The 21934-nt window shown below is 41.1% G+C and overlaps 1 protein-coding gene across 40 annotated transcripts in view; it reads left to right on the top strand.

The window, feature by feature from the left end:
- Dclk2 (doublecortin-like kinase 2) overlaps window positions 1-21934 on the top strand; it is a 134803-nt gene that overhangs the window by 7428 nt on the left and 105441 nt on the right. For all 40 annotated transcript variants that reach the window (XR_003954382.1, XR_003954386.1, XR_003954385.1 and 37 more), the window contains exon 2: window positions 7309-7640. Coding sequence is in view for 29 of the 40 variants with exons in the window: in NM_001195497.1 (NP_001182426.1) it covers window positions 7309-7640 (332 nt within the window). In the remaining 11 variants the exon portion in view is untranslated. The remainder of the gene's footprint in view (window positions 1-7308; window positions 7641-21934) is intronic.

Below are 21934 nucleotides of genomic sequence, written 5' to 3'. Positions count from 1 at the left end.
TACCTGCTTTGGCTTACAGGCTTACAATTATTAACATTTCGAGAAAACACACTAAAATAGCCTAGTTGTAGCTGATAGTGTTGTCTTTTGATTATGTTTGTTACATTGCAGATGATTTTAATTTATCACCGTGTACTTTTGTGCAGTCTTTCTTTGGCTTAGAGCTGGTCGTATATACTTGGCTGGCTGGGAGCCCCAAGGATCTGCCTGTCCTCTAGATTACAGGTGTAGGCTCCATAGTTAGCCTTTCTGCATATATTCTGAAAGTCAGGCTGGGGTCCTAGTGCTTGGGCAACAACCACTTTACCAACTGAACTAGTCTCTCTGATCTGCTGTTCTAACATACACATTAGAATATACATTTATACCAGTTTAGTTCGTTGATGTCTTCCTTGGAGTATCCTTTATGAGTTTAAGATTAATTTAAGAATAATGATAAAGTTCTTCCTCACGGTCAGTGATTAGCAGTCTCTTCCCTTGTGTCCTGGCCTATGATTCATCTCTTAATAGTATGGTGCCTCATCTGAAGAATAAAGAGAAAAAAGAAGCCATAGACATAAATGTATTACTGGTTTTGTTCATGTTTTTCAAGTCTGCATGGAAGAAAGAGCTTGAAAAATGGTCCAGTGGATATCTGTCTCCTTAGTTTAGTGGTCAAAGTCAATAGCAGGAAAGTTTAAATACTCAGCAGCCTGGCCCCTAGAGATTTGATATACAGTTTTTGGAATCTTACAGCAAGATTATTATGCCTGACATCCATGCCCACCTCCAAGTGCTGGGATTAAAGGCATGCACCATCATGTTCTGCCTAACTTACTCTAACTCTGAAAAGACCATTTGGTGACTCATAAAACTTTGGCCATCTCCTCTTCCTCCTCTTCCTCTTCCACCTCCTCCTCTTCTTCCACTTCCTCCTCCTCTTTCTCCTCTTCCTTCTCTTCATCCTCCTCTTCCTCTTCCACCTCCTCTTCTTCCTCCTCCTCTTCTTCCTCTTCCTCCTCCTCCTCCTCCTCCTCTTTCTCTTCCTCCTTCTTCTTCCTCTTCCAGGTGCCCAGGCTCTCTGACACTCGCCCTTTAGGTGTTTGGAGGTGGGGTCCTGCTTTCCCCAAACCTTTTCATTCTTGGAAGATCTGTCTGTCCTTTTCTCTCTTTTTTTTTTTTTTTTTTTTTTTTTTGAGAAGCACTGTTTTCTGAATGATTCATCACGTGTGCTGAATCTTATTCATAGTTTGAATAGCAATGCTCAGGTCAAAGTAAGTAGCTTGTCCATCACCTCAAACATTTATTTTTGTTTGTAGTAGGGACTTTCAAAAACCTCTCTGCTATCTACTTTGAAACATTACCTAATTGGGTTTTTTTTTTTTTTTTTTTTTTTTTTCCCAGACAGGGTTTCTCTGTGTAGCCCTGGCTGTCCTGGAACTCACTCTGTAAACTAGGCTGGCCTTGAACTCAGAGATCTGCCTGCCTCTGCCTCCCAGTGCTGGGATTAAAGGAGTGTGTCACCCTTGCCTGGCTTCCCTAATTGTTTTTAACTGTAGTTATTGTACTACTGTATAAAATAGTCTTTGTTCCTCATAGCCCCCTGAAAGCACAAAACCTGAGCAATGTTTGTGCTTCTTGAAAATAAGAATAAGGGTGGGGGGTGGGTGTAGCTCTGTGTTTTACAAGGCTGTAGCGTAGTGGTTCTCCACCTGTGGGTCACAATCCCATTGTCAGCCAACAACCCTTTCATGGGGGTCTCATATCAGGTATCCTGCATATCAGATGTTTACACTGCTATGTAATAGCAATGAAAATAGTTTTATGGTTGGGGGTCACCACAACATGAGAAACCGTATTCAAAGGTCACAGCGTTAGTAACCATCACCACCACCAATAACGAAGCAATCAGTATAAACATCTAGCATCCAAATTATAGAAGCCCATGGTTCGGAACATTGTTACTTAAAGATGTTTGTAAGTATAAAGACAGGGCATGCCGAGGGTACAGGGCATGCCGAAGGTTCATACGCCACTGGGATCCAAGCACAGCTGCTGTGAAGGAACTGGCAAACCTTCATGACCTGCGAGCATGCGAGCTGCAGGGTGTAATGCTGCAGACAGTTTGTGCAATGAAACTGGTGCTCCCAGCATGACTGCAGTACTTAATGCTGAGTGAGTCGACCTGATGCATTTCAGAATATCATGCACTGGGCCAGCTCTATATTCTAATTAGCTTCTACTTCTGCTGAGTAAGTGTATGCCCTCTGGCCTTAACTTGCTGTCTGTCCACATGCCTTTAGATTAGGGTCACCTCTTCTTTTCCTTACTGACTCCTGGCCAAGTTCTGTATCTAAACGTTGGCGCTTTGGGTGTGGAGTTATGCGACTATGCTTCAGTTAGAAATACTTAGATATATGTTCCACAGTGGGGTGGTGAATACATTTTATAGAAATCAGCACCAGATTAAAATCCCCACTGTGAACTCTTAAGGATGACTTATGCCTGGCCAGGTGTGAGGAGCTGAAGACAGACCTGGAGCTGTCCCTTCTGCCTACTGCACGAGATCCAGTTTCTGACCATTAGGAGGATTTCTGTTTTCTCGTTTAGCTAATTTTTTAGGTCTTAAGACAAACTCCCATATTCTTTCTTCATATCTGAGTCCGTGGTATCTTTTGTGTGCTTTTCTTAGTGGAAAGGATCATAAACCTGATTCAGGAGAGGGCTTTGTTTAGCTTCAGGTGTGTTGAAAGAACGTGTACTTAGAGGCTATGGATCTTATTTTGTGTCCTCAGCAGATAAAGGTGACAGGGATTCTCCTGAGGCCTGACACACAGGGTAGAGGGCACAGTACCTCAGCCTGAGGCCTGACACACAGGGTAGAGGGCACAGTACCCCAGCCTGAGGTCTGACACACAGGGTAGAGGGCACAGTACCCCAGCCTGAGGTCTGACACACAAGGGTAGAGCACACGGTACCCCAGCCTGAGGTCTGACACACAGGGTAGAGCACACACAGTACCCCAGCCTGAGGCCTGACACACAAGGGTAGAGCACACAGTACCCCAGCCTGAGGCCTGATACACAGGGTAGAGCACACACAGTACCCCAGCCTGAGGTCTGACACACAGGGTAGAGCGCACGGTACCCCAGCCTGAGGCCTGACACACAAGGGTAGAGCACACGGTACCCCAGCCTGAGGTCTGACACACAGGGTAGAGCGCACAGTACCCCAGCCTGAGGTCTGACACATAAGGGTAGAGGGCACAGTACCCCAGCCTGAGGCCTGACACACAGGGTAGAGCACACAGTACCCCAGCCAGAGTAAGGGATTTTGTTACTTTGCTAATTCCTGTAATTTTTAATTCTGGCCAGTGTACAGTTTGGTTAGAAAACTCAAATAGTTTGACACAGTAGACAGACTAACAGGACACTTTTCTGCTCTGTGCTTTTCTTAAGCAGCTGTGTTGGGGACTCATCTCCGTGTGCTTCTGAGGGGATGTGTACATTAAACTGTAATGCACCCAGTATCTCTCAAGCGTTAGACTTCACGAAGAGCAAACAATACCTGAATATGTTTTTCTTGGTTCATCCTTTTGGGAAAATTTCCCCTATTTTTTGAAATTAGGAAAACATCAAAGTTCCTAAGATTTATTGGTACTGAACCTTAAATGTCTTTCACGTTTACTTTTCTTTTTTGACTTATTTTTGCATTGCCTGGTTTAAGAGCAGTGTGTGTGTGTGTCAGTCAGTCTATCCGTCATTTTCTCTAGGCATGAAGAGTCTGTATGTCAGTTCTAATTGGGTTTGTTTTCCTTATAAAGTTGTTGATCTGTTTCTAACATAAGAATGAGGCATAGTCTCAGGATCCAGATTTTATCTTAACAGAATTTCTGACTTGAACATGGTCCTAGAAAATTAATATAATAAAACAAATGTAAGAGACTGTATTAACTAACACAAAAGTAGTCTAAAACTGCTTGTGTTGGAATTCCCAGTCTGTAAGATCACATGTAGCTATACATGAAAGCCTGCAGCCAGCATCTTTCTCAAGAGTGAAAAATCTCAAAGCTTTTTCTTGAAGAGGAGAAGGAAGACATCCTTAAACTTACTCCTTAAAGCATCAACACAGTTCTGAGTCCTGGTAAGAATAGGTTTTAAAACAGTAAGAGGTCAGTTGTCAGAAGTCATGTCTAGGTTTTAACTAGGGTTTGTTTTCAGAATGGCTGGTGAAAATAAAAACCTTACCTCTGTGTTCATCTCCTGTGTACCAGTGATTGTTTCAGATGAACTAGTGTGAGGCTTGTATCTGTTTAAGGAACATACGTTTTAAAGAAACTCTTTTTTTCAACCAGGTAAAGAATGAGTGTGAGGAATCAATAGGTTGTAAGCTCAGTGTACAGGAAACTGTGTGTGTGTGTGCGTGTGCGTGCGCTTGCGTGTGTACGTGTGTGCGCGCACATACATAAGTGCACACTTGAGTGGTGTGATGCTTTATTCTATGGACACCTTGACTCAGAACTTTCCAAATTATACAACTGTTCTCTTTGTTTCTAGTAGGGATGTTATGAAGGGAAGGGGGTGAGAGAGGGATGGAGTTATTATTGTAAATGCGATGACGGGGCGATGACGGGCCTTGTTCTACTTTTTTGTTTCTGTTCTTCTGAGCAGAAGAACATGAAGGCTTAAGGTGAAACGCGCCTGGTTGGCGTGTCAGCTGTGCAGGGTCCGGCTGATCAGAGGAGACTGATAAACTAAATCTGCCCACTTTCTTGTCTTTTTACCCTGATTTTTTTTTCACTTTATTTTAGAAAGGGATTCCACTGATTTATTCACTATCTCCCTGTCTTTTTTTTTTTTTTCTCGAGACAGGGTTTCTCTGTATAGCCCTGGCTGTCCTGGAACTCACTCTGTAGACCAGGCTGGCCTCGAACTCAGAAATCCGCCTGCCTCTGCCTCCCTAGCGCTGGGATTAAAGGTGTGCGCCACCATGCCCAGCCTCCCTGTCTTTTAAGAGGCAATTATCCTCCTCCTTTGCTAAGATTACTTTTTATGCCCTTATTACACAATTTTGGGTAGTAATGTTCATCAAACTTTTATCGTACTTAAAAATGGCAAGAGCTTTTTAATGTGACGTTTTCTGTAAAACTCAGCGATGCCATCATCATGGTTTTCTCACTGATACATTCGTGTGCGTTGCCTAGTTCTATTAATTTGACTCCTTTCAAAATTCTGCGCAATTTTCTAATTAATGGTCATACTGTGGAAACAATTCTATGGGGATGTAAACCTGGATGGATGGTGATGGATGAGCTAGGTCTCAGGGTGCTGCTGTAGAAGTGTCATAGCTCATGACTGGTTCCCTACTTCTCACTTTCCCTGTCACGTGCCCTGGGCATTCCTTTTCACATGCCTGATCTGTCACTCGCTGATGTGTGTGCCTTTGGGAGTCTCGGAGGCTCTAGTAACCAGATTGTGGAGAATATTTTGATAATGGTTAATACTGACAAAATAGCTTATCCTCAGATTTTCTTTTTCAGTATTTTGGTTAAAACATTTATGCTTCATCTAACATAGTTACTATGTTAAGAATGAACTGTACCAAATATATGAAATAACATATTCTTTTTTCTTGCAGAAAAGCACAAACACAATATTTTTTATTTTACAAAAGAAGAGAATATTGAGCTACAGATATGTGCAGGTGGAAGGTGATTTGAAGGTAGAGGGAGAACACAGCTTTCTTTTTAAATTTTTATTAAACTAATAAAATATATTTAAAAATATACAACTCAGTATTGACATTTTTTAAGTCATCAAAATAATTTATAACAATTAAATGCCTCTTAAATATACATGATATCTTCTGAAGCTAAAAGTAATATGCACTCAAAAAATTTTAAAAACTATTTGGAACATTAAACATGATAGAAATAGAAAATTTCTTATGAAGTCCTCTCTGAATGGAAATTGTGACAAGTTCCTGACTAGACAGAAAAACCATTCCAACCAAGGGAGAATACACAGCGTAACTGTAGCTTCATAGTATGAATTGGATAGCGTTCCTTCTGTTTCTGAAATAACATATTCTTTATGACTTATTTCTCAGAGAAAATCTTAGCATGCAACCTTGCCTGTCGAAAAGTCAATACTAGAAGAATTGAGTAGGTTATGCATTTCTTGGAGGGAAATGACAGCTTTTTAGTATATAATTTTAGAAATTTTGGAGTGTAAAAGCTGTTAGATATTAAGTGGCAATTAGTATATAACTTTGAGGATGTTCTTAATTAAACAAAAGCCTAATTAAGCTTCGTGAGAAGCGACTGGATCCTTGTAACTTAACATCCACTCTCATGTAGGAGGTTATAGGAAACTTTGTCCGTTTGCATTACAGTTTATTTTAAATTTATATTTCTTCAGGGCAAACGATGCCTGCCTGCAGGATGCTACTTTGAGGAGCCAAACCTTTCATTTTTGCAGTGCTTCAGTAACTGAACAGATGAGGCGACAACTGAGTGTAATTAGGCCAACTGTGTAAAGATGTAGCCTTTGCTGTTTGATTAGGACTGAAATAAGAAGGATTTTAGTCGTTTCTTTGCATGTGTATATTTGTGATACAATGGTTTCAGTCAGAATGCACTATTTACTTATGTTTATTTTTGAGGCAGAATCTCACTGTGTAGCCTAGGCTGGCCTGAAACACTCTGCCTAGCCTTGCCTGAAACTTGATGACAGTCCTCCTACCTTAGCCTCTTTTGCTGCTAGAGTAAGAAGTGTGAGCTACCATACCCAGTGTGAGCCCAGGACCCCTCCCAACTTGTAGCTCAGGCTGGCCTCGAATTAATAATCCCTCCCCTTCAGCCTCTTGAGTAGCTAAGATCACAGGATTGTACCATAGCACCATGGCTGGCCAGAATGAACTTTTTGTGAAGAATAAATTAGTTAGTTTGCTTTTGGAGTTAGGAAGTCCTTTATAATTTAGTTACTTGCTCTATTTAATTCTGCAGCCAAGGATACTGAGACTAGAAGTGTGACATAATGTCTTATCAAAAGTGACACATTTGGGTAAAATAAGCCCAGATCTCACTCTTAGTTTCTGGGCTTAGGGGTTTTCACATCTCAGAAAAGCAGTCTACGTAATTGAGAAGGGAGGGAGGTTTGGAGAAGGTTAAAGGAAAAGGTTGTAATGTCCCTTTTCCTGTGACCCCCCAAACTTAGGGCTTGGCTTGCAGGTCTCTAGAAGCTGTTGTTTACATATAATGGATTCAGGTCTACTATGGCCAGTGCTCAGAGATCTGATATTATGCTAATTATTATTTTTGTTTTTTAGGTGAAAGTTACGTGTGTGCCTCCAACGAACCATTTCGTAAAGTTGATTACACCAAAAACGTTAATCCGAACTGGTCTGTGAACATCAAGGGCGGAACCACCCGCACCCTGGCCGTGGCCTCTGCGAAGAGTGAGGTGAAAGAAAGCAAAGACTTCATTAAACCCAAGTTAGTGACTGTGATTCGAAGCGGAGTGAAGCCTAGAAAGGCCGTGCGGATCCTTCTGAATAAAAAGACTGCCCATTCCTTTGAGCAGGTCTTAACAGATATCACCGAAGCCATTAAACTAGACTCAGGCGTGGTCAAGAGGCTGTGCACCCTGGATGGAAAGCAGGTAAGTGCTTCTGCCTGCAGCTCGATTGTTGATTATCCTTGTGGGTATTTGAAGAGATGCCTGGAACTTGCTGTGTAGTCCAGGCTGACCTTGAACTTGGGATCTTCCTGGTCCTGCCAAGTGCTAGGATTAGGGTGTGCACCATGCCCAACTATTGCAGTTAGACATTCCACAGAATGTCCTGGTCTCCTGGAAGTAATCCTAGTGGACTTTTTTTATGAAGGATTGTGTGTGTGTGTGTGTGCGTGAATTAGCCTTTAGCATAAAAAATATAAAGGGCTTCCGTTTCTCCAATTATCTAAGAGCCCATTATATGCCTCTTCAGTTTGTAAAAGGAAAAGATTGAATTCCTGGGGAATAAGTTGCAGTACTGTCCTATGCTAAGTGAGACATTATCCAGGAATAATTATTGACTAGTGGTTGTGACACAGAAATAAAAATTAAAGATATTTAACCTAGTTAAGAGTCTGTTTTCCTCCATTATAGGTAAAATGGAAAATGCGTTTCATAAGGAATTTGAATTCCTATTTGTCACAGGAATGTCCAGATACATTTCTTCAGGAACAATAGAGGCAGTTAATCAGCATTTCTGAAAAGTGAACTATTGGCTAGAAATGTGGGAGTTGGATTACAGGAACATTGTATCAAAGAATCCAATGTGCTCTGAAGGGTTGGGCACAGTATAAAAAAATGAATAGAGATGTGAACGTTGAGTGTTGCCAGAAGTTGATTAACGATAGAGGCTTCCAAAGTGTATTTTCCCAGATTGCATGAAACCCAATCATTTATATTTGTATTAAAATTTTAGTTTCCAAAATTAAATTTCTTCATTTTGTCTCTTCCCCCAACATACTTTATTTTTAAACTTTTGGATCTTGTGATGCTGCTAATAGACCATCATAGAAGTGTCTTCTGGGAAACATGACTAAGCATCTAATTGTCTAAGACCAGATCTAGTGACTGGGTGCTTGCTACAACAACTCCTGAGAATTTCATGTAGGTTCTAGGGCTTGGGAGTTAGCTCAGGAGGAAAGTGTGTATTTGCTGTGTTCAGGCCCAGGGTTCAATCCTCAACAGTGAAAATAAATAAGAAGGTTCAGGTGTGGTGGCCTCATCTTTAATCCTATCTCAAAACAACAACAAAAGAAACACACATCAAAACAAAACAAAACAAAACCCAAAAAAACCAAAACAAAAAAACAACCCAAAACAAACCCCAGAGAAACAGCAGCAGCAACAAACCCCCAAAGTAACCCAGAAAAAGAAAGACATAACACTAGATTCTGGGTTATAGCAGAGTAGGGTGAGATTAGAATGCTGGAGTTAATGATCAGATAGCTTCACAGTATAAATGAAAACAGACACCTGTGCAAAGAAATTGCTATCTAGCACAGTGGAACACAAAACAACCTAAGATTTACTTTACATGTATGTGAAAATAACAGGAAAACAAGATAAGGTGAGTTAGAAGGGTGGTGTTATGGTAGACAAGGGAGATAGGAAAGAGACAAGTTTTCTTTTCTTTTCCTTTTCCTTTTCCTTTTCCTTTTCCTTTTCCCTTTGTCTGTCTTTCTTTCTTTCTTTCTTTCTTTCTTTCTTTCTTTCTTTCTTTCTTTCTTTCTTTCTTTCAGCGCTCAGTCTCTCTGTATGTCTGCACACCAGAAGAGGGCAGCAGATCCAATTACAGATGGTTCTGAGCTACCATGTGGGTGCTAGGAATTGAACTCAGGACCTCAGGAAGAACAGCCGGTGCTCTTAACCTCTGAGCCATCTCTCTAGCCCCTAGACAGTATTTAACACATCTAACCAAAAGAAAAAGTAACCTAAATATGCAAATTAGAATACAGAAAAATATGGCATAGCTGGCTATGATGACACATGCCTGTAATCCTAGTACCTAGGAAGCTGAGGTGGGCAGATCACAAGTTCAAGGCCAGCCTGGGTTTATATTATGAGTTTGAGGTTAGCTTGCAGCAAGATGCCCTGTCAACCTCCTCTAAACACACACATACACACGTACAGAACATAAGCATACATATACACTCAGAACACACACAGAGAACACATATACATACACATACAGAGCACAAACATACATATACACAGAGTACACGCACAGAACACATATACACAGACACTCAGCACACACATACACACACCCATACACATAGAGCACACACATACACACAGAACACACACACACGCACTCAGCATACATACAGAGCACACACCCAACACACATACATAGCACACACACACCCTACACTGAATAAAATGAAAGGTGATATACAATAGAAATTGCAGATGAGATTTCAAAAATGAGGACTCAAGATTTGGAAATCTCCAAATGAATGACATTCATGGAATATGTAAGTGAAACAAAGTAATTGGACATTTAATTGAAGTAGTAAATATTGAAATTTTAGTTGTTAGCCAAAAGAAACTTTTCAAAAAGGTTTTACTTTAGGAATGTAATTTTTCCCTACATAAGTACTATATTTATGTCATTTCCACCTCTTCTCCCCCTACTCCAACTCTTCTTGTGTCCCCTGCCCACATTCCTCAAATTCATGACTACTATAATTATTGTCATACACATTTCCATATGCACACATCCCCCACCACCACACCCCCCTCCCAAGTCCCTTTAGCGTTTTCATTTGTATATGTGTTAAGGGTTGGGCTCTTGGGAAAAAATTGATTCTCACTCTGATTTCAGCTGTCATTCATTGTCTATAGCTCTTCACCTAGGGGTGTCAACTGGGTGGTGTCATTGTGCAGGTCTTGTTTAGGTAGCGCTATGGTTGAGACTTCATGGGTGCAGTTTTCTGTCATGGCTAGAAGACACTAGGAGCAGGTGTCCTGGGTCTTCTAGCTCTTAAAATCTTTCTTCATCCACTTTGACTTTCCTGAGCCTTAGGAAGGGGCTACATTGTACTAATACCAATTGAGGCTGAGCACCCATGCTTGTTTGTTTGACCAGTTGTAATTAAGTCTCTACTACAAAAAGGAAGCTTTTTTTTTTTTTTTGAAGCATAAGAGTTACACATATCTTTGGGTTATAAGAGTAAGCATTTAGAATGTTGTTAGGAATTACTGATTTTGGAAAATGGCAACTCCAGCCATGGAGAGGTCTGTAGTGCTAGGTATGCCTTCTGTCCTACTGAATAGAACTTAAGTTCTGTTAGACAGCTGTTGGGTTTTTCCACGCTAAGAGTGCCCTTTTGTCATTATTGTACCGTTGGGGTGTCTTGCCAGGCAGGTCATCCTTGTGGTTCGGAGGCTCCGTAGCTGGCAGGACTGTTGGGCGCTCCTCTCCTTCAGCGGCTTACTCAGCAGCTTCAGCTGCCACTAGAGCTCTCTTGGGGAAGAGGCTTTCAGGTCCACTCCAACTTTATCCCCAAGTCCTCTGTCTGAAGTGTGTGGTGTCTTCAGCAAAAGAGCTGAAACTATCAGTTGCTGTGTTGAAATGAGAAAGAATTTCCTAAGAATGAAAGCAGTGGGAAAAATTTTAAAAAGTAGGGTTGATTGGACTGTATAAAAATTAAAATTTTTCTGGATGTCAAACAGCAGATTTATGTTTAAGTTATAATGGCAGCTTAATAATAAGGGGACACTGGAAAAGTGAGTGAAAATCTAAACAGTTTGAAAAAAACATGATATATACAGTAATCATTAAAAATGCGTAAACGAACACTGAAATGTTTCCAGGGCTGGGATTGTGACTCAGTATGGAGTATTTGTTTAGTCTGAGTGAGACCCTGGGATTTATTCCTGATACCACCCAGAAGTGCTTCAGTTTTCTTTTTGTGCTTCAAATTGATAGTTTTGTTTTTTGTTTTTTGTTTTTTTTTTTTTTTTTTTTTTGTTTTTTTTAAGGATAATAGCAGTGAAGTGGAAACATAAGGGTTCTTTGGGAAGTCAGTTGTGTTGGATGGTGTTTTGCTGAGGCAGATACGTAAAGGACTGACTAGCTGAAGTGGACACAGGTGAAAGACTAAGGCAGACAGTGAAGGAATGTTTCACTGAAGCAGACACAGGAGAGGATGTTCTGCTAAAGCCAGCTCATGAAAGGACACATGAGGAAGGGTTCTTCATTAGCAACACAAGTTATATTGGGCCGCCTTACACTGTGTCGTTGAGCTTCATTTGTTGGGACTCAGGGAAACTTTTGGGTGGTGTGCTATGGCTTCTTGCCGCTTCTGCAGACCTGGGCTGATTGGCAGAGTTCAGACACACGCACTGAGGCAAGACCCTCTGAGGACATGATGTTTGGAGAGGGTATAAAAAAGATGTTGCTTCAAAGAACCTTTCTAAACAGGTCCACTCCATGCTTTCTTTCCCACTACCTCTGGTGGGTGGTGGGCTAAAAGGGAGGTTAAAGTGTTTAAGGACCATCATTAAAAATAGTTTTTTTTAAATTAAAGTTACATAGAAGTGTCCACTGTTTTTGAATGTGCGGTGATTTGGATTTGTCAAAAGAACTGGAAGTATAAAATTTATAAGCTTTGAAAAGCGGTGTGCTGATTTGTATAACTCAAAGGTCTGTCTTCTTGAGCTCGTAAATCACGTTAGAAATTTATCCTAAGTAACCTGAGACACAAACATACATTGTGTGTAAGAACTTTAAGTCCAGCATGCAATCGGGGAGATAGATGGCAAACAGTTAAATCCCGAATGTCAAAATAGTATACGTGGCATTCCGTGGAACAAACGCCTTTGTCCTGGCCGTTGACATGTATGTTTGCAGAAATCTTTTAAGATTGGAGGAAAATGCTAATGGAAGAAATGAGGTATGAACTCTGTATGTTTTGTTTTTGATTTTGCTCACAGGAAGGACGGAAAGGGTAACTTTTACAAAGTAATTCAGAGGGATAAAAATTATCATTGCTGTCAGAACCCGAGGCTGGCCCTTCTGCCGAGGCTGACCCTTCTGCCGAGGCTGGCCCTTCTGCCGAGGCTGACCCTTCTGCCGAGGCTGGCCCTTCTGATTCCCTGTAGCCGCCTGAGGTCAGGCACTTATAGAAAGTTACCCTGGAAGGACTGGCAGAGGTCTTGGGATGACAGGGCTACTTTGTCACTGTTTGTTGGTTAGCTGGTTTCTCTTTGGAGCTAGGGTCTTGCTGTGTGGCCCAGGTTGGCTTGGAATTGGTGCACCCACCTGCCTCTACCTCATGGGCTGTGATTATAAGCCATGTCCTGCCATGCTGGGATATTTACATTGCTTTTTGAATTTACATATTTTCCATGTGGAAGAAAATGTTTTCAAACTCTGATGTAATATTTAAAAAAAACAAACAAACAATTACAGCCTTTACTTTTAGACATACTAATTTGGATACTACACTCTTGGGATCCAGGCCATTCCTAAAGAACTGCTGAGGTTTTTCTTGTGAGTTAACACGGCTCAGTAGTTGAACTTGATATTGTCAGTGCTTCACATCTATTTCTGTTTGCTGTGTGGTTTAAGTAGATAGAGCATTAACTCTTGCTTTAAAATAACAAGCAATTATCATGTTTAAGATCAGTGAAAACCTTTGTGTTCATTTTGACTTTTTTTTCCCCATAAAATGGCATTTTTCTATGGGTTTGTTAACCACCTCCATGCCCCCCCCCCCTTTTTTTTATCCATTTTTGAGATAGGATCTCTATGTGGCCCCGCTGTTCTGGAATTCTCTGTTTACTAGACTGGTTTTGAATGCAAAGAGATTTGCCTGCTTCTGCCTCTCAAGTACTAGGTAGGCTTAAAGGCATGTGCCACTATGCCTAGGCCCAGATCTAACTACTTTCTACAGTGTGTGTGTGGGGGATATATGTGTGTGTGTGGTAGGTAGTGTGTATGGGCTTGTATGTATGTGGTATGGTGTGTGTGTTTTTATATGTATGACAGATTCCTCTGAAGAGAAATGAGAAAGGAACCTAGATATGTTAATGATCTATATATCAGTATACCATTTTAGATATGTTAATGATCTACATCTATATACCGTTTTAGACTGTCTGTGTTAAATCTTTTATTCCTAGTTTACTAACTACCCAAATTTGTTTGCATTTAAAGTTAATTGGGTCTATGAAGAAATTGATTTTTTTAAACAATTCACTATAAGTTGTCACTGATATCATCCTGAAAAGCAGACTTTTGGGAGGTCTTGCTTTCTTTTATGGTACTGAAGGCTTTGGGAATTGAACACATCATAGGAAATCATGTGACAGCAGTACTTATGTTCTTGTTACAATATGCCTTAAACTTTTTCTTCTTTCAGAATGTTCACATTTTCCTGTTAGCATTGACTTCATTTATAAAATGTGAATTTGCTAGTAACATTAGCTTGTATATTTAAAGTCTTCATAAAATTCCTTAAATCATCTTTTAGGATTTCATCTAAGTTGACTTATAGGTTCTAAACCAGCAGTGACTTTTTTTTTTTTTTTTTTTTTTTTTTTTTTGTCGTCCCTAGGGGACATAGAAGTATATCTGGAGTCAGTTTTTTGTTCTCACAACTAGAAGTGTGTATTCTTTTTTGTAATTTATTTATTTTTATTTTATGTAAATTGGTGACAGTTTTGAGCTGCCTTGGGAATTGAACCCTGGTCCTCTGGAAGGGCTGCCATTATTCTTAACCCCTGAGGCACATCTCCAGCCCTAGAAGTGGAGATTCTGTTGGTATTTGGTCATTAGAAGCCAGAGTTGTGGTAAAGGTCCCAAGATTCACTGGCAGCTGTAGTACAGTTCTTTGGGCTCCACATAGTGCTGAGATTTTAAAGTCCTGGTAATGGTGTTATTCAAAAAGAAGTAAGTCTGTGAGTATTGACTTTGTCAGTAGACCACAAGCTGAACTTTAGTTTAGACCTTACATGCTACAAGAACATCTGTGTCATCTAATGGGCACATAAGCTTTGATGTACTGGATATGTCAGCTTGTCTTCATTGTGTGAGGGTCGAGTGTGGTTAGGTAGTACAGCTTTACAAATCCTTAAGGAAAGATGTCCTAAATTCCTTTGTCGATATTTCAGTGCCAAGCATCACGATTTAATCATAAGTATTTAGTACTTAAAAGCAACCATGGTGTAATGGTCACCGGAAGCCGTTAGCTTGGTTGTCAGCTGATGGGGTTTTTTTGGAAGTGATTGGAAAACCCATGGGCTTCTATCTCATCAGTGGATTTATTGGTTGATGGGCCCACAATTTGATTGGCTGCTTCGAGGTGCTGGAAGCTAGCACAAGCAATAATTTCTTGGGCACATTTCTGTGAGGTCATGTCCTGCTCTCACTCTTATCTCTCTGTCACCTTTTGTTGGCAGAGGTGAACAGTCTTCTCTACTGTGTGCCTCAGCCATCTGTCTTGGCTCAGGTCCAGTACAGCGAGGCCAGCCGATCATTCACTGAGACCCCCGAAATCATGAGCAAAACCAACCTGCATTCCTTTACGTTGTTCTTGGGTATATTTTGGTACAGGGAGAAAAACCAAATATACATGGTTTTCAACATCATTAAAGTTGGGTATAGCTCAGTAATGGGCCCCAGGTTCCATGCCCAGCACTGCAAAAGGGAAAAAGAAAAAGATAAATGAAAATTCTTAGTGTGCAACCCATGTATTTATAAACAAGTTGACTAGAATAAATGATCTGCAAAGAGGAATACTGGTCGTTTTATAATTTTATTTAAGCACATGGTGAAATTTGGTTAGTTAGAACCAAAGCTTTGAACTTTTAAACAGTTGTATAGAAAACAAGGCCTTTCAAATATTCTTACAGATAGAATGCCTTTCTTGTGATAAGTCACAGTGGGAAAGTTTTTTTTTTAATTTTTCTTTTTTTCCTGTTACAGAACTCAAAGATCCAGATATAACTTTGTCCACATATGTGAAGAATTCTAGCTTTTAGCATTCCCAGAAACAGCAGAGTTTAACATAAAAGAAACATTTTATAGAATTTTGGAACAAGTTGATTCTGTCATGGGCAGAAGCAAAACAGACTTAGAAATTGCTTGCAGTTGGCGCTTTTAGGGTAAAACACTTCCAGACCGTAGGCCCACTGCCAGCCTTGGGATGCCTGTGTGCTGTGTCCCCTTTCGCCATTGCTGTGTGGGCCTCCATCCTCGGAGCCGTTCAGGGTTTAGGAAGAGGCTTTGAGCCTTGCTTTGGTGAGGCTTAGCTACTACGTGGGTCACTAGCACGTGGCCGGCTGGTTTGCAGACCCCCTGCTGTTTCCAGCCTTCAGCTTTGGCTCCCTCAATTCTTCCTTTTCCTGTGGAAGTACTCAGTGGTAGAACTCTTGCCTGGCAAGTCCTCAGCCCTGTTGGTTATCCAGAGAGCAAAGGTTAAGCTCAGCCACACCCCCTTCGTTCTCAGCATCTGCCTCCTAGAAGAAGGATGAATTGAGTCTAAATTAAAAATTGTTTCATGAAGAAAAATAGCTGAGAACTCATGCGTGCTCTGAGTAACCCTGCGTAACTTTCCAGATTTAAAAATTGACCTCATGTGTTTGTTGATGTTAATATAGAAAAGCTCTATGCTCAGAACTGCAGTTTTTCATGATTCTCCTCCTTGGGTATTTTTAGCACTGTTAATTGTAGTGTGATACAGCTGCCAGACTCAGCCTCTGCAGTTGCTCTCACCCGCTTCCACAGAGCTTTAATGCTATGGGCTGAGGGAATGCTCATCATCCGTGATGCAGCCAGCGCCTACCCAGATGGACCACGCCTGCTTTCATAGGCGGTTCAGGCTCTTGATTGAAAAGTTTTATTCAAAAAAATTTTTCCCCGTTTTGTGCTGGTTTATGGTAGGCATCTCTAAGTACGAGCATGAAGACATTTGATTATATTTAAATACGTTGTTCCTGTGGTTTGTCCTCACACAGGGTCATTAAAATGACATTTCAAGGATGAGTGATAAGTATCGTGTATGCACGCTCGCTCACTCATGCTGCTATTATACGCACAGTTGTATTTTTGAAGGTTTCTTCTTGAGCACCTAATCTCTCATAGTTGTTGGCTTCCCCAGTTCCTGTTGTAAAATATTATGGCTGAACAGTTGAAAATGGAAATCAACTTATTAGTGAGCCAGGTATCAAGGCCTTAAGACTGTGAACTTGCCAGCCAAGGGCAGAGTGACTTCAACAACCCTTTGAAAATGTGAATTAAAAAGGTCTTCTTTTTACATAAAACAATGTTTAAGTGAAAACATTCAAGTCCACTTAGGTAAATTGATCCAAATTTTAACATCCTGTGTGCTTCTTCACTTAGTATTGTGGTCCATATTTTATATATGGCCAAGGATAAATATCTTAAGAGTTTTAGAAGCTGAATATGATTTATTTTTCTTGCATTCCTCCTTGGTAGTATCAATCAATGTTGAAATAACCTCTCAACCTTCTAGGAATCAGGAAATGCGGCCAGTATAATTTGTGCCCTAAGGAGCTAACTAAATGGTTTGGAGCCCGGAAAATATAAAAATAATTTGATTTAATATATTTCTTCCCTATGTTATAGGACAGAGTTTGTGAGAAGTGCCATCCATTAAAAAATGTTAATGATAGTGAAGTTAATAAGATGCTGATCTTGAGTGCCAGGCTTTTAACCCATGCTTATTTTTCAAGATCATCCTGCAGTTGGTGTGTGGTCATACCCTTCCCTGAAGAGTGTTACAAAACATATTAAAAGAAAAACTTTAGGAGTGTGTGTGGAGGGGTGGGGTGTAAATATGGTTATGAATGTTCACATGTATGTGGTCACAGGCATTCATATGTGTGGAGGCCTGGGGTTCGTGTTGGGCGTCTTCCTTAGTTGCTCTCCACATTAAGGACTGAGGTGGGGGAGGGTCACTGAACCTGGTTCTTGCCTTTTGGCTGGTGTGGCTGGCCAGCTTTGCCCCCAGAGACTCCCTCCCTGACTGCTTCCTGGGATTGCAGACAGGCCACTGTAACTACTTGACTTTTTTGTGTGGCTTCTGGGCACCCAGGTTCTAAGCTTCCTTCCTGTGTGGCAAGGGTTTTACCTGCTGGGTTATCTTTCCAGCCCCCAAAGAGCTTTGTGACTTGGACTTGAGGTGACCATCTTTGATATAGCAGTGTAGCTCCAGACTTCTTTGCTTTCAAAGCTAGTTTCTGATATTCAAAGGATGATGTCTTTTACCACGTTATAAGCATTCCTAATTCTTTTCCAGACTCTGCCTTATAGCACAGTTTATTTACTTTGTCCTGAATAACTTACCAACATTTCCAAAATTTATGGTAACTCTCAGAAAATGAAGCTTGACCCTGTGGCAGTTTGAATATAAATGACCCCCATATATTCATACATTTGAATACTTGGTCCCCATTTGGTGGAACTATTTGGGAAGGTAGGAGGTGTGGCTTTGGGAGGAGGTGTGTTCTAGGGGTGGGCTTTGGGGTTCTGAAACCCACATTCCCAGCTAGGCCTCTCTCTGCCTCGTGTTATCTCAACATCTAAGCTCTCAACTACTGCTCCAGTGCCACGCTCTGTGTCTGCTGCCGTGACCCCCACCAAGACGGTCGTGGATTCTAACCCTCTGGTGCTGTGAGTCCTCAAGTTAAATGCTTGTTATTAGTTGCCTTGGTCATGATGTCTTCTCAGCACTAGAACAGTAACTAAGACAGACCCCATGAAGGGTGTTCAGTGACTGTCGTGTAGAATATAAAAATTCTGAGGATGTACTTACTATTATGAATCTCATAAAGGGAGAGCAGACTTCAACATTGGGATCTACCCTACATTTATAACTATCTAAACTTTGTTATATATGTAGACAAATGCAATAAATAATAAATGCCAAAACAGTATGTTCTGGTCCTAGGATTGTGGATGACTTTCTGGTAAGTTTTCTTATTATGTTTATGTAATAAATTACATTCAGTATCACCAGAATCCTGGGTAGTCTCCTCACCAGAACTGAATTATGAGAGTGGACTCACAAAGAGCCAACTCACCTTCAAACTTTATTTGAAACTGGCCAGTTGTCTTTCTAAGAAGGGATTTTTATTAAGTTTGTGACATGTTTTTGGGCTAAGGTAGAATTAATTTGTTCAGTCATTGAGGTTTTGTTTTTTATTGTTAGGCATTGTCTTAGTTGCTTGAGGAACAGGTGCAAGAGAAGTTCTCTGCTTTTGAGGCACTGTCATTGTAGCAGAACAGATAGCCGTAAAAGCCAATTACGTGTAGGACAAGCAAGTCTATATTTGGCCACAGTGATGCAAGCTGGGCAGAAGAGGAAGTTCTTCATGGAGTTACCACAAGTTCTTCACAGAGGCAGTAGAGTGCTCCTTACAGTCATTCCACACAGTGGAGTTGTAGCATTTAAAGTAGGTTTAGTTTGCAGGGAGTAGTTCAGGTTATGGAATATGTGTATTTGATCTTTCTTCATTTTAGGCCTCTACATTTTTTATGTCTTAACTTTTAACTTTGAAATTAGTCTTAAAATTGTATAATGATTCCATATACTTTTTTAAAAAATAAATTTTAAATTATTTGTATACATGAGGGTTTTGTCTGCCTATATATGTCTGTGCACTGTGCCTGGTGCCTGGTGCCTGGTGCCTGGTGCCTGGTGCCTGGTGCCTGGTGCCTGGTGCCTGGTGCCAAGAAAGCAAGAAGAGGGCGTTGCATTTCCTGGAACTGGAGTTAGATAGGTGTGAGCTACCTTGTGGATGCTGAGAATTGAGCCCTGGTCCTCTGAAAGAGCAGCCAGTGCTCTTCACTGCTGAGCCATCTCTCCAGGCTTTCTGTATCATCTCCATCCTGCTTCCTCTAACGTTATCGCTTCTTGAACACAGGCAGTTGTCTAAGTGTGGTTGACAGACACACCATTAGTTCATGTGTAGACCTTACACAGGCAAGTGTGCCTCCTCAGTGTCTTGCCCATCTCACACTTGATCCAGAAGCACATATGCATTTGCTCATGGTCACCCTTTCCACCTCTGACAGTGACACATCCTTGGCTTTTTGTGGTCTTGTTGCTTGGGAGAGCTCTGGCTAGTTATCTTGCATAGTTCCTCTTGATTTAGAACTTTGTGGTATTTTCTCACAGTGATATCTTGGTTGTGTTTTTGGTAAGAATACTACAGAAGTCATGCTGCGTCCTCTGAGTGCCTTTAGTCAGACACACTGGATAAATCTCATTACTGGTTGGCCGCTTGATTGCAGGTTGCTTTTCACTATAAATTTTGACATTTTAAGCATAAATTAATAAGTTGTAGGGATATTTCTTAAGAATGTGCACATATAGGCTGGAGAGAGGGCTCAGCGGTTAAGAGCACTGGCTGCTCTTCCAGAGGTCCTGAGTTCAATTCCTACCAACCACATGGTGGCTCACAACCATCTGTAATGGGTTATGATGCCCTCTTCTGGTGTCTCTGAAGACATGACGGTGCACTCATATACTTAAATAAAATCTTTAAATAAATAAATAAAAGAAGAAGAATGTGCACATATTTTTGTTTTTCACATTTTGATCTATTAATGTTAGTGCCTGCTGATTATCATTGACTCCAGCAACTACTATTATAATATTTGCTGAATAGCTTTTCTGATCCCACTGTCCTTTCAGGGGTCAGTAGCAGAATTCTGTTCCTGAGGAAAGCTTTCCTCTTTCTTTTTTTTTTTTTAAGATTTATTTATTTATTATATGGAAGTACATTGTAGCTGTCTTCAGACACTCCAGAAGAGGGAGTCAGATCTCGTTACGGATGGTTGTGAGCCATCATGTGGTTGCTGGGATTTGAACTCTGGACCTTCGGAAGAGCAGTCGGGTGCTCTTACCCACTGAGCCATCTCACCAGCCCAGCTTTCCTCTTTCTTGTTAGGAGTCTTTAGTCTGTAGGTTTAATTCCTTTACTGTCACTTATTTTGTGGTTCAAAATGTCTCTTATGTAAGCAACATTTTTTTTGAAACACATTCTGTCTATGTACACAAGCTGGCCTTGAACCCATGAACCTCCTGCCATAGACATACAAATGCTAGGATTGTGTGTGTGCCGCCATACTTGACCAGATTTTTAAGTTGGATGGTGTGCCTCTTTGACATATTTAAAGCTATATGAGGATAGAATGCGTGTTTGGCTTCATGGTAGAGTACTTGCTTAACATTCACCAGGCCTGAGTGGTTTTTACTTCTTCATTAGGTAAGGAAACTTGTTAGTTAGGTTCATAGTTAGACTCATGGCACACAAAACTAAGTCTGCATCACTGCTACAGTGGCAGCTCTGGGTCCATCACTCTGATGCGTCTTAATGCTGTGCCTTCTCGGAGTTTCTCCTGGCACCTGTCTCTGTTCATTGTACATGTTTCAGGTTTCTCTCAATGTATTTGCTATTGAGAAGCTGGCCCAGAGGCTGGGATTTAGAGTATGTCTACATTGATTGGTTTTTGTCTATTTTAGAAGCCTGTTGTAGGCTGCTAACATCCATGTTTTTGTCTGTAGATGGCTGCTTTTGGATGAACACCTATGATGTGTCTTGGAGCTGCTGTTTAAGTCAGCTCCATCCAAGACACATCATATGGGCCCTGTGACCCATTCTGACCAAATTCTATAATGAATTTGGCTCTAGATGGTCTGCTGCACTGTAGGTATCTGTACTGGCTGGTTTTGTGTGTCAACTTGACACAAGCTCGACTTTATCACAGAGAAAGGAGCTTCCCTTGAGGAAATGCCTCCTTTCATGAGATCCAGCAGTAAGGCATTTAGTGATCAAGGGTGGGAGGGCCCATTGTGGGTGGTGCCTTCCCTAGGCAAGCTGAGCAAGCCATCCCAAAGCAAGCCAGTAAGTAACATTCCTCCATGGCCTCTGCATCGGCTCCTGCTTCCTAAACTGCTTTGAGTTCCAGTCTGGATATCCTTGGTGATGAACAGCATTATAGACGTGTAAGCTGAATAAATCCTTTCCTCCCCAACTTGCTTCTTGGTCATGCTGTTTGTGCAGGAATAGAAACCCTGACTAAGACAGCATCTAAGGACTTTATGACTGTGTGATAGGAGGCAGTTTTGCACATGAGAGAAAGTTGGAAATTTCTGGAGACACTATTAAATATGAACCATTATCTTAGGGTGTACCATTGGCATCTGCTGGGCGCTGCTAAATATAGAGCCCAGGAAGGGTCTCCAGAACAAAGAGTCATCTTACACCACACATCAGTATTGCCGAGGTAAAGACTGTGTGACATAATGTGATGGAGGTGAAGAGGAAAGATACAAAGGTTCTGAGGGAAATCCATGCAGCTTGTGAGCGGCCAGGGTAAGGGGTATGGGGTGGTGCGTATGGTAAAGTGTGGTGGTTTGAAA

The sequence above is a fragment of the Mus musculus genome, chromosome 3 (genome assembly GCF_000001635.26).
Source record: "Mus musculus strain C57BL/6J chromosome 3, GRCm38.p6 C57BL/6J".
NCBI lineage: Eukaryota > Metazoa > Chordata > Mammalia > Rodentia > Muridae > Mus > Mus musculus.
This window is presented reverse-complemented; position numbering and strand designations above follow the sequence as displayed.